At 42.5% G+C, this 13539-nt stretch overlaps 1 protein-coding gene and 1 long non-coding RNA gene across 2 annotated transcripts in view; both read left to right on the plus strand.

Annotated features, from left to right (window-relative positions):
• Positions 1–566: 566 nt before the first annotated feature.
• LOC128075105 (uncharacterized) lies at positions 567–3847 on the plus strand. The gene is made up of 4 exons (XR_008203650.1): positions 567–647; positions 1507–1556; positions 2701–2938; positions 3064–3847. It is a non-coding gene; the product is annotated as an uncharacterized LOC128075105 (long non-coding RNA).
• Positions 3848–4001: 154 nt separating this feature from the next.
• The window catches only part of ENPP1 (ectonucleotide pyrophosphatase/phosphodiesterase 1), a 52542-nt gene continuing 43004 nt past the window's right edge, over positions 4002–13539 (plus strand). The window contains exon 1 of the mRNA XM_052671270.1: positions 4002–4239. Coding sequence (XP_052527230.1) covers positions 4051–4239 — 189 coding nt within the window. The 5' untranslated portion in view covers positions 4002–4050. The remainder of the gene's footprint in view (positions 4240–13539) is intronic.

Below are 13539 nucleotides of genomic sequence, written 5' to 3' on the forward strand. Positions count from 1 at the left end.
AAACTCTCAAGAATGATAACTCAGAAACTATGTAAGTTTGATTTGCTTGTTGCTTCTCAGAACAGTTTACAGTGCAGCTCTCACACAAGAATGCCAGAGAAGTCCTTATAGGGGGAGCTGAGAAACACAGTTTCACTAGCATGCATAAGGGCAGAGTCCAGCATTACATTGAGACATAACAATCTTTAACAAGCAAGTCCTTGGTCTGGAGTTTCTGGTCTTTTTTGCAGCTACAGAAATTTTTCTGAGGATTAGATAAAGCAACAAGAAGCTCACGGTTGCGACCACCCACTGGGAGGAGCTCCGTGCTATAATGTAAGTGTCAAGACCGGGCCAGCACAGAACTGATTATCACAGGCAGCTATCGTGGTACTGCTTAGCCCACAGGCTAAACCTGTGGCCTACTGAGAGCGCAGGAAGGGTCCCTGTGCCCTGGCTGGAGCCCAGGTGAAATCTGCTTTTGTAATGAGGTGCCCCACGCGCACCTTGGCACCCAGCTGCATGTCCTTTGTGCTACAGCCTGCTTACAAAATGGGGTCAGGCTGAGACTTCATGGCTACCAGGTGTTTGCTGCAGCCTTTTGAAGAGGCATCTGCTGTCAACCCCATCCAGATAAAAAATGCAAGCAGCAAATGTCATGAACACTGGTACGTAGCAGCGTGTAGAACTCCCGTGTTTGCCTTTCCCTCTCACTGCATTGTTTGTGTTTGCTTTTCTTCCCTGATGCAGTTCGTGGTTAGAGAAAAAATTAAAATTGTCATGCTCTGATGACTTCCTTTATGGATGAGGCCTGGAAACACAAGGCTCTTTACAACTACTTGAAGGGAGGTCAGCTTCTTCTCTAGCGTAACTAATGATAGGACTAGAGGCAATGGGCTCAAGTTGAGTCAGGAAAGGTTCAAGTTGGGTATTAGGAAAAATTTTTTCTCCAAAAGAATGGTGAAGCACTGGAATGGGTTGTCCAGGGATGTGGTGGAGTAATCCTCCCTAGAACTGTTCAAGAAACGTTTAGATGTTGTACTAACAGATGTGGCTTAGTGTGGAAATATTGGTGGTAGGTGGACAGTTGGACTAGATGATCTTGGAGATCTTTTGCAACCTTGGTGATTCTATGATTCTATGGCTGATTTTAAGAGGTTTTCCCCTTACATTTGGTGAGGAGATGAATTGCTCAACGCTTGCACTGGCTGCTGGGAATCTGGGCTCCCTCTGAAGCTTTCTGTGTCTGCTGAAAAAGCCATAGCCAAGTCTTTTGGAATTCGGATTTGCAATTTTAGTAACAATTGAAATTAATTAATTTTACAGTTATATACTTTGTCAAATATTTATTAAAACTGTATTGACCAGTATTTCACAATCTCCTTCTGAAGCAGTGAAGTAACTGTAGATTCCTGAAGGCTTAGCATTTGAAACGTTCCGTCTTGTCTCCTAGTATTCATCAGAAAAGGCTTCCCATGTGATTTCAGAACTTAATCTTATTTGGTTTTCCTTTCCATTCTTGTATAGTGTACCTTAGACACACTGCTAGTCATCTGAAATGAGCATTCTTCTCACAGGTGGGTTAATTATTTTCTACACAGGGTAATTATTTTCCATGCCTAGCCTGAAGTACCTTAACTGTTTATATTGACATAGAAAGAAATGATAAAATTGGGGGTGTTTCACAAATATTTGTACATAGAAAAACAGCTGTCGGTGGATTGCTACTCAATGAATGATTTGAGAGTTAGCTGCAACTGCAGTAAAGCCCTTCTTCAGATGGAAAAAAGGGACACATTTTTGTCTGTGATCTAATTATATATCATTTCCATTGAGAATCACCAGTGCACAACATGTGTTGCTGGAACTTTTGAGTTGATGACTTACATAGTACAAGAAAGATTTCTACTTGACTTACTCTTAAAAGCTATCAGAAAAATACACAAAAAATGATGAAAAATGAATTTTTAGTTCTTTAAAATTAGCTAAGAACTTTTAATTGTCCAGACATACAAAAAAAAAAAAAAAAAAAAAAAAAAAAAAGGGAGGTTGTAACTGTCTTTTGTTGCACTAGTTATTAAAACCAGATTCAATGAATAAAACTGCTATTTCTGCTATTTTAGTTTTTATGAGTCTTTTAAAGTTATCAGACAATCTCAAATTTACATTTTTTTCATTAGATGTCAAAGTCCTTAAAAATGTATCAGGTATTTAGTTTCACAGATTGAAATGCTGGATTAATGGAATAAAGGAGATCTTATTGTAGACTCAAGAGTTTGATAGCCACAGCCCCATCTGCTTTTTCCTTTTCTCTGTCACTATGTGAATCATTAGTGCAGAAATGCTCAAGGTGACACCTGTGCAGTCAAAACAGGCCAGAATGTGACTCAGAAGGTGATGACAGTCACCCTTGCCCAGATCTTTAATATGCTGGGAGCTGTAGTAGCAGTAATTCTATAAATGTTAAATAAATGCTAAGTCTTTAGAATTTTTGTTTATCCTGGAGGCTGTAGTGGCCATTTGATTATGAGACTCAGCTGAAATAGAAAACAGAGTAGTAATATTTTGGAAGGGAACAAAATCGCATGAAAATCTGCTACAGACTTCTTAAGTCCTTGTATTTCAAAGCCATCACCACCTTAGAATGAAAGACAATCTAATTTCAATATATATATCTATACATAAAATATAAGTAATGATGGAAAACGAGTTTTTTCATAGGATGGCTGAGGTGTCTTCAGTGTCCATCTGCTCAAACCCTTGCCTGTGCGGGGACACTCAAAGGACTGTCCAGGCAGCTTCTGAAGATCTCTGTGGAGGAGACACCACAGCTTCCCTGGACAACCTGTGTCAGTGCTCCATCATCTACACAACACAGAAGTGCTGCTTGATTTTCAGTGGGAACTTCCTCTGTTTCATTTTGTTTCTCAGGGCCCACTGGAAACAAATGAAAAGAATCGTAAGAGTGGTTCTGTCTCTTTTGCACCCATTCTTCAGATATTCATAAATGTTAATGAAATCATTCCTGAATCCCTGTTTAGCTCCAGGCTGAACAGTCCCAAATCTTTCTGCCTCTCCTCACAGGAGAGGTGCTCCAATCTCTTCCGTATCTTCATGGCCCTTCTCAGAAGTCTGTATCTTCTCCAGTATGCCTACATCTCTTGTGTGGGGGATCACAGCATAGGACCTACTGGTGTGACCTCACAGGTGCTGGGTAGAGGGGACCTTCCCCATTGCCTTGACACAGCCCACGATACCACTAGCTTTCTGCATAGCAAAGGAACATTGCTGGCTCCTATTCAGCTTGATGTCTACCTCACACATCCAGGTCCTCCTATGCTAAGCTGCTAACTTTTAGCAATTTTAAGCACAAGGAGGCTTTCCAACTATTGATGTTACTGAAGACTTCCATGTTTCTTGGAGAAATGACCAACAAAGCGTTCTCTGAACCTTTCAGGCAACTGGTAGGCTCATAGTCCATGTGGAACTGATAACAAACAGCCAGATGTATAATTCTGGAGCAAGCTGTCAAGTAGGGTCATTAAAAAAGCTAACAGCGCACCTCTCCCTTATCAAACAGTAGGGCTGAGCTAGTGAGAATAGGCAGGGAGAGGTCAGACCATGGATGAGTAGATCTAAACACAAGACATAGAAGGGTGTGGACAGAAGGGTACCTAGGAGGTACATACACAGGTACTGCACTAACGCTGTCCCGGCCCGCTGAGACAGCTAACCCCAAGTTGCCTCGAGTGAGAAGCGACATTCTCCACCCTGCCCCGCAAACACTGCCTGCCAGCTCCTTGTTTTGTGCTCGCGGTGACGGAGCCTCACACCCGCAGCCACCCAAGCTGCAGGTTCACCAGCACAGGTGCGGATGGGCCGTGCCTGCAGGCCGAGGGCGGGCAATGGGGCCGTACCCGGGGCTTGCGGCCCCGGCCCGGCTCGGCCCCGCCAGCGTGGGAGTGGGGGCTGCCGGCGGCCGCGCTCCAGCAGGGGCGGGGCCGGTCGGGCCGGGCCGCCGCGCTATTAATAACGGCGGCCGGGCCGGCGGAGGGCAGAGCGGCGGGCGGCATGCAGGGCAACGGAGAGAAGGCGGCGGGCAACGGCCGTCAGGAGGGCCTCGGCGGGAGAGGGGCGGCCGACGGCGAGCTGCAGGCTGCGGCCGTGCCAATGCTGCCGGCCCTGGAGGTGGCCGAGGAGCCGGAGAAAGCTCCGGGCGGCAAAAGCAAGGACCCCAACACCTACAAAGTGCTTTCCCTGGTAAGGGCCGGGCGGGCCCGGCGGGCAGCACCGCGGCGCTACGCGGGCGGGCGGGCAGCCCCGGCTGTCCACCCTGAGGGTCGGGAGAGGCTCGTCCTCGCGGGGCCCTCGGAGCCCCCTGGGAAGCCCTCGGCTGGGCTCTGCCAGATCAACAGGGGCGCTGCGGGTCGCTTCGTCCTCAGGCGGCAGTGCGGCGCTTGCGGTGGCGTGCTTAGCAGTTACCGGCAGCAGCCTACCTGGCGGAGCCGGGGCGGCTCTCGGCTTGTCGTTTCCTTTTCGTCTCTTGGCGACGCTCGCGCTTGAATCGCCTTGATTCTTTCCTAGTTTTAGCGATTATCCAGTGTTCTTCGTGCGGTTCTAACTAGATGTAGGGGAAAGTAAACGTATTCAAACGAGGAGATAGGACTGGAAATTCGTAAAAGATTTCGGGAGGACAGAGGAAGGATTAAAAGTTGGCTTTGTGCTGCATTTGAAACGCTGTGCTTTGAAAGTTTGCCTCCGAGCGTGCCTTGGAGCTGCTTTCAGTCCTGGTTCGGAGGACCTGTGTCCAAAGCCATTCTTAGCAGGTAGGTCAGCTTCCAGTTTTAGCCACGCAACTGTATTATAATTATCCTTCCTGTAGAGATGTGAAAATAAGACTGTCCAGACTGCCCGGAGTGATCATTACGAGGCTGAAGTCATTATCAAGCTTAAACTGTGGCCTTCTTGGAAGGAAGCTTCTGTGGAACTGCAGCAGCTTTTATTGCGTGGTATATCCATAAACAGTACACTTTCAAATCAAGTTACCTTTCCAGGTTTAGCATCACTTGGTCAGTTCATCTGAAACAGTAACCATCACACTGGCAACTGCACACTGAGTATATTTGCTAACATAATAGGTTGTGAATTGCATTTACATGTTTGTTAGAACACTACGAAACATACTCAATTTCCATAAGTTCTATGATTGTTTATGTGTAGAGGATTGTTGGTGGTTTTTTTTTTTTTTTTTTTTTTTTTTTCCTCCTGGCAACTATACTGATGAAAAGCATTCTTAAAGGTAATGGGCTGCAGCTTTCATAACTTTGTTCTCTTCTGGGAAGGACAGGATGTCCCAAAATAAGGCATTGCAGCAGATGGCTGAAAAAAAAAAATGGGCTCTTTTCACCATCAAAATGGGTTGTGATAGTGAAAAATCATATGCTATTCAAATAGAAATAATCACTTCAAAACTGGAGTTAAGCACAAGCTTAAACTTTCACATGCACTTATGTGCACTTCTGAATCACATCCTTATTTTTCAGACCACAGTAGTTCTCCAAGAACTGGCAAGGCATTCATCCTGTGCTGACTTAAAGTTTTCAAATTAAATATATGTCATCTACACAGAAGCAAGCAAAAAGCAGTGAACAACTGTGTAGCACTGTTTGTAGTTAGTGCAAACAGCGATAATTTAGAGTATTTAGGCAACGTTTGAAAAACTTACAGATACTAGATAATATTGGCCTGAGTAAAATAAGGGTATACTTAGCTTAAACATCACGGTAGGAAGTCAGAATGGTAGAAAACTTGACTGGTAAAAAAAAAAAAAAAGGAGTTGACTTACTTGCTTAGTGATCCTGATTGTGCAGTGGGAAACAATAAAAGTGATGTTGCCCGAAGTAAGCATAGGGTAACTTCTTACACCTGCCTTTATCCTTGTTGCATGTGCTGTTGTTACCTTTATTAGGGTAGATGGGAAAATGTGATTTCAGGTAAGTTTCTGGGTGTGGTGGTATTTGTTTTTTGTTTTTCATTTTTTGTTGTCTGCTTATTTGGAAAAAAATAATTTCTGGAAAGCATGGACTTGCTTATATTCCCCTATTTCTATGCATGTGTTTGCCATCCAAAGATGTTTGTACGACTTGAATGCAACTTCTGTGTTGTCAGCTTCTGCTGATGAGGTGATCTTATCCCATTAGAGAAAAGCTGTGAAGTCACCATATGCAGAAGGCTGTCATGTAGAACTGACTTGTGGGTGGTTTCAGGAGCCTCTCCATGTCTCATGGTGGTACTCAGCTATTGTGAACTGAATGAACTGTGAAGCAGCAAACACTGGGTGAGGGAGGATGTGGGTAGATGAGGAAGTGGTATAGAATCACCTCCGCTTTTAGCAGCTTTTGTTGTGGCAGGCACAATTTTAGCTCAGCAGTAGATGTTCATATCACGTGTCACTTTTCTGGTGCTATGCATGGGCAGGATTTCCTGGATAGTGGGACAGACCTGCAGGGATTTATTAACCCATCATTATTCCTGAAGAGCAACTGAGTGCAAACATCCAGCACTCAGCAGTCTTGGGAGATGATCTCTTTATTTATGTAAATCTCCTAGCACATCTTTCCGTTTACTTCTTCTGTGTTTTTACCTTTGTACTTCAAAGCTGAATGTGCTGTTCATGTTCTCTCCAGGCTCATCTGCTGCTTTTACATGACTGACCAGCTGGCTGCCTTTCAAGAGCAACTTAATTCTTCCTTAGGTTTAATGTTTTCAATTCAGGTTGGCCAGGAAATCTCATTGGGTTTTGTCTGATTCATTCATTTCACTAAAATTTTCCATGTGTTTAAAAGCTGAAATGTTGAGGGGAAAAAAAAGTAACAAAATGTTTTTTTCATGTTCACAGTTTCAGACTTTTTCTTTGTCAGAGCTGGAAAAGTCATTTATGAGTGACACTTGCATTAGAAGATCCCAGATCAAGAATTTCTGATTGGGGGGAAAAAAAACCAAACCAAAATATTTCAGATAGACTTGGAACGGAAACATTGAAAGTGTATGATTCTTATAGAGACTTCCTGAAGCATTTTGAAGTACTTAAGATAGTAAACGGTGAGACTTTAAAAAATATTGTAGGAATACTCTTAAAAATAAAAGTATTTTGCAAGCCTTGTGTCATTTTTTTTTTCTTCTGCTTTCTTCTAAAAGGCCAGTCCAAGTTTTCTTAATTTAGTATTTTATACTGAAGTATACTAGTTAGTATTTTATGTACCTATGAAAAACAATTGTATTCTGCCTTTTTAAAAATTTTTATTCAGTTGCCTTCTTCTATTCATAGGGAGAACAGGTAAAGCTTGTGCAACACGGTGTGAATTTAAACAATCTAGTTACCAAATTAAGACACTGTGACTCTGGTATGTACTCCCAGAATCTGCGTTGTGTTTTTCAGTTAACTACTGACCAAATGCAGATGCTATGAGGAATGGTAAAGAATACTTTCCCTTGTTGTTATTGAGTGAACTTTTTATCAACCTGAGGATTAAGCTAAATTACTGGGTGGGACAAAACTTTGTTTTCACCTTTAGATTGAAGACAGCGAATGATACCATGATAAGATGGCGTCCCTGGGAATCTCTGCACCGTTCTCAGCTTTCTAGCAGTGAAAATTAAGTCCACGTGCTGACAAATCAAGAGGAGTTGTTTTTTTTCTTTCTCTATACTCAACACTTATTAGATCCCATTTGAAATATCAGGTTTTGAGTTCTCTGGTACAGAAAAGATCAATCTAAACGGGATTGTGATCAATGGAGGGACACCAAGGTGGTCAAGGACAGAAGCTCCTCACTAATGTGGAGAAGCCAAGGGAGCTGGGCTGGTTCAGCCTAGATGGGCTTTGATGAGGCTCAGATCCTGCCCATGATAGCAGCCTTCCCCTACCTCTAAGGGTGTTTTCAAGAAGATGAACCTTGTACCTGTATGGATGTACAAGTGGAGACATGAGACAACAATTTAATTTGAAGCAGTAGAGGTTCTCATATTGAGTATAAGGGAGGAAAAAAACAGCACCCTGGGAAGACAATTCAGTATTTGAACACATTGCCCAAGAAAGCTGAACGGTTTCTTTTGAAGGGTTTTGAAACCTCAACTGCATATAGCCTTCAGCAGCATGGCCGAAATTTTGTTTTAAACCTGCTTTGGTGATTGGACTAAAAACATCTTTGAGGTACCTCTCGTTTAGCCTTATGATTCCATAAATCTGGTTCCAGTTGTTTGTTGCTTTTTACATGAAGGTTAGTGTTTAAGATTTGAATCATAAACCCTTAGCAATTGGGGTGCTTAGCCTGATGCAGATCTTCTCTTGTCAGCATTTGCCACTGCTGTAAGCAGGAGAGACTCTTAACTCTAGAAGAGCTGTTCAGGAAATTAGTTAGCAGAATTCACTGGGAAACTGCTTTTGAAGGCATTACAATCCATCAGTACTGGTGGCTTTTTTTGTACCAGTACCGCCTCTTAAGAGCACAGGGAACAGGCGATTCCAAAATATTGGAAGTCAACACAGGTGGCTTGCCTGTGCAGGAATCCTGATCAGAGGTTAGGCAGAAAATGTATGGCTGCTGGAAGTGAGGTTAGGTGACATAGGAAGGCTACTGTGATGATGTTTGTCACTGTAAGAATAAAATTTGCTTGGCCAAAACTTAGAGTTGAAGCTGGCCCTTAATGTGGGGAACAATATGTTAACAACAAAATGAGGACCAGAGATAACATGGGTCTCTTACTTGATGAGAATAGTCACATCACAAATAGGGATGCAGAGGCAGCAGAGATGTTTAATGCCTTCTTCATCTCTGTCTTCGGTTCCGAGTTGGAGGATTTTGACTGCAGTAACAATAAATTCCCAGGCAGCCCTAAATTTGGTGGCACTTACTGCTTCAAGTGGATGCATATATGCTTAACAGTCTGTACAATCAATGAACGTACAGATGTTATAGTATAGCAGAGAGCTTGGCTATGTAGTCATTACACCAAAGCAGAAAACAAAAAAGATAGGGATGCTTACCCTTATCCTGGGCTGGCTTAGGAAACTCCAGTGGAGTGGATCTCCAGAAGAGAGCCTTCCCTAGTGGTAGTCAGCTCTTAAGTGGGTCTAGGGGGGGTGAAACCAAGCTCCACCCCTTCCAGCAGTACAGGTGAACTGCCTTCACCTGTGCTCCCATGGCTGACTCATTGCTCACCTCAGGTGATCAGTCAGAGGTTCAGGCCGTGACTCAGCACTTCCCATACAGAGTCTCAATGGATTTTGTTCCAGCATACTCAGAGAGCTGGCTTATATCATTGTGAGACCTCTTGATGAATTTCAGTGACCCTGGGAGTCTAGAGAGGACCAAGTTGACTGGAAGCTAGCAAACATTGTTCCAGTTTTCAAGAAAGGCAAGAAAGAACACTCTGGTTAACTACAGACAGGTTGATCTCCCTTCAGTGCCTGGTAGAATTATGAGGAAGATTCTTCTGGGAATTACTGAAAAACATTTGAAAGGCAGTGCAGTCATTGGTCACAACCAACTTGGGTTTATGAGGTGTAAGTCCTGTTTAATGAGCGTAGTTGGCAAACTTAATTAACTTTTATGACAAGGTTACCCACCTAGTTGACCAAGGAAAGCCAGTCGATGTCATTTTGGATTTCAGCAAAGCGTTTGATGCTGTATCTCACAGTATTGTTCTGGACAAAATGTCCAGTATGCCGTTAGAGAGAAATACAGTGTCGTGGCTGAAGATCTGGCTGGTGGGTTGAGTGCTAAGGATTTTAGTAAATGGAGTTATGTCAGGCTGCAGATCAGTCACCAGTGGGATTCCATAAGATTCAGTTTTAGGGCCATGTCTCTTTAATATTTTCATTAACGTCTTCGATACAGGACTTGAAGGTATACTAAGTTAAGTTTGTGGACAGCAGTAAGTTGGGAGGAGCTGTTGAATCCCTCAAAGAGAGATCTTGATAAATTGGAGGGCAGGGCAACGGTATGAGTTTTAACATGAGCAAGTGCTGGATTCTGCGCATGAGACAGGACAGCCCTGGGTATATGTACAGACTTGGGGATGAGAGGCTGGAGAGCAGTATCACAGAAAGTGACATGAGAGTGCTGGTTGATGGCAAGTTGAGTCTGAGTCAGCAGTGTGTCCTGGCAGCCAAGGGGCCAGCCATTCCTTGGGGACCATCAGGCTCAGTGCTGCCACTACACAAGGGGAGGAATTATCCCACTCTGCTCTGTGCTGTGTGGCCTCACTTCAAGCACTGAGCGAAGGTTTGGGTGCTACAATATAAGAAGGACATAAAACTATTACAGGGCATCCAAAGGAGGGCTATGAAGATGATGGAGAGCCTAGAGGTCAAGATGTATGAGCAACACCTGAGGACCCTTGGTTTGTGCAGCCCAGAGCAGAGGAGGATAAGGGGAAGCCTCATGGCAGCCTATAATTCTTCAGGGCTAGGTGCTGATCTCTACTCTCTGGTGACAGTGACAGGACACAAGGGAATGGCATGGAGCTGGGTCAGGGGAGGGTCAAGTTGGAGCCTGGTGCAAGGTTCTTCACCTTTGGCACTGGCACAGGCTCTGCAGGACAGAGGTCACAGCTCCAAGCTGCCAGAATTCAAGGAGTGTTTGGACAACATTTTTCAGATGTACCATTTGAATTTTGGGTGGTGCTGTGTGGAGTTGGACTTGATAATCCTTGTGAGTCCTTTCCACGTCAGGAATATATTTGCATTGTTGCAGAGCTCTCACATGACCTGAGAGTCACTTCATGTGTGGATAGGCTGTAGTCAGGTGTGATTTGCCACTTTTCTTAGTGTACTTGAGTTCATTTTGAGCTTGGTAGGTTAGGCACTGCTACCAGCATAGGTGCCATTTAGGACAGGCTGCAAAATGCTCTCCTCCCTTATGTAATTGAGCTGAAGGATTAAAACTATGGTGGAGGTTTTCAGTTGCACTCCTGAGTGCAGTATATGAGTGCTGCTGGTTTCCCTGGCTACAGTTGCAGTGCAGAGCTTGGAATCAAATCAAGTACATCCAGCTGTGGGGCTTGCATGTTTCTGTTAATGTTGATGGCTGACTGTGTGGTTGAAAATACCCATGCTGTGCCTAGGAATTTAAGTTTAGACTATCTGCCAATAAATTAGACTGGTGTGCCTGGATCAGCCATTTGGTCTGGTCAGATTGCACAAAGGAGTGGGGCCATGATTAGTGTTATGTGTGCTCAGAGGTTCTTGAACATTCGGACCATCTTAGGATTTTCATTTCCTTTCTTTAATTTTGCAGTAATTGCCTACCTGCTATGGACAAGCTGGCTTCAATTTCAGGCAAAGTCAAAGATACAAAATTATGCAAGGCTTCCACCAAGCCTCTAATCTTAAAAACTTTTTCTTGGCATTCTTTCATTAATATCAGTAGAAATATACAATGATTGAATTATTCTGACCTGACTTACCATTGAATGTTGATGTCAGCTGAAAGGAGGAGTGAAACAAGGTAAAGGTATGAAATCATGGAAAGTTTGAAAAGTTTCTTGCTCCAGGGTAGTGCTGGAAAATAATGTATTGGTAAACATCACTGTGAACACACAATAGGAACTGAATAAATACTAATTTTAAAGAATGCTCTAATGGGATTTGTCAGTGTTTCATATCACCGTCATCAAACACGTCATTTTCAAACAAGTTATTTTATAGTGTCTTGGAATTTTGAAAATAACAGGGGAAAGTAATTGAAGCAAAGTAAAAATACACTTCTTGCACTGAAAAAAAAAAAAAAAAACCAAAACAAAAAACCACCCTAAATAAACTTTCATTTCCTGTACAGATGTTGCACAGGTCAATGCCATAAAAGTGTTTGTATGACAGTGGTGGATATTGTTGTAAATGCAGTGTGATGGAGAACACATTCCATTGAGCAGAATAAGGAAGGGCTTTTGGCTATTGTTTAACTATTCAGCATTGCATAAGAAGGCTGGGGACAAGAGAGAATTAATGAAAAAAAAAGTAATATTTACAGTATTGAAAAAATTCAGATGCACCTTGTCCCAGTTCAGCTCTCTAAAGGCATGTAGGCAAGTTGATCTAAATAAAAATATTGTTGGTCTTCCATTGTACTCCTCTCTATCAGGATCAAATGGGACGGTGCTCAACTGCTCTTCTGGCTGAAATACCGCTTCCAAGTTGTAAAGTGAGGATCTTTTGATAGTCTGCCTTTTGTATTTTGAGGAGCTGTATTCAAGGAATACAGAGGTAAATAACAGCCTCTCTATCAGCCCTTCACTTTGGAAAAAAGCCGCAGGAGCCAGGGCTAAAAGTGTGCCTGTAAACGGTTAACAGCGAGATTAGTGAAGTGTCATAGCGAGTCACTCTGATACCCCGTTTGTCTTATTCCTGTTCCCCTTTGTGGATCACAATTTTTTTGATACTCCGTATGGTCCATTTTACAGAATTTATTCACTGACTCTGTGAGGTTACTGTGTCTTCCCGTTCAGCCTAAAATTGCTGAATGGTGGCAGTAGCAACATCTGCAGGTGAAAAATGGAAGTGGCTTACTCAGTAAATTCAATAGTATTATCAGCACTCAATAAAAGCAACGCTCTTCTTGTTACTAATCTTATGAAAGTACTATAAATAATAACAACTTTAGATTTATTCTTGAAAAGAGATTTTTGGAAGAGTGTGACCGGCAGAACACCATATTTTCTTCTCTACTTTTGCTTTTATTAATGTGTTGGCAGTTACTGATTCTATTTTATCTTTTTTTCTCTTGTTAAAGCTAGACACTTTAAGAGTTTTGTGAGGTATTTAGAGTTGTAGCTCTTTGGTTAGCTTCTTGAAGGCTTTTTGTAGCACCTTGCATTGGCTCAAGCTACCTTTAAAACATTCTTGTCCCTTGAATGACCTTAGGCTATGGCTGCAATAGCATACAATGTCTGAAAGCATTTCATAGAAACAACATGAGTAGGTCTTCTGCATCCTTCTTTGAGAAGAAAACCAATGATCTCTATCTTTTGCCTCTGTAGACTTCAGGCTAATTCAGTCACCTTCAGTGTTTCAAGACAACCAAGATCTCAGAGTCTTAGCAACTCCCTTTCCCCTTGTGGACTCCAGACAAGGAATGTGGATCAACACAGTCAAGTCTTTGAAAATCATAAAAAAAATTTAATTTGGAAAATTAGAGGTGAATGAAGGAAATATGACGTGTGTAACACATTTGTTTCAGTACTGCTAACTTCTTTTTGCTGATTTACTTAGCCTAATAGCTGTGCTGGTATGAATGAAGTATCCGTTTCACTTCAGCTCGGTAAAATTTATTAAATATCCTCCTGTTTGTGTATAGAGCTGAGTTGGTGAGGGTTATCCCTACTTAAAAATAGCTTTTATAAACATGAGCAAATGTTCTGCTGCCTTTGGCACGTGTGGATAAGTTGTTTTTGTTTTCTTTTTAAATCTGTGCAGTATGTTTTCTGTACTTTTAATACGCCCTTTATAAAGGCAGAAGGTGATTATGCTCTTACTTGAAATTAATTATTTATTACTATCTT

Source organism: Tympanuchus pallidicinctus, unplaced genomic scaffold, assembly GCF_026119805.1.
Source record: "Tympanuchus pallidicinctus isolate F22 unplaced genomic scaffold, pur_lepc_1.0 scaffold1, whole genome shotgun sequence".
Taxonomy (NCBI): domain Eukaryota; kingdom Metazoa; phylum Chordata; class Aves; order Galliformes; family Phasianidae; genus Tympanuchus; species Tympanuchus pallidicinctus.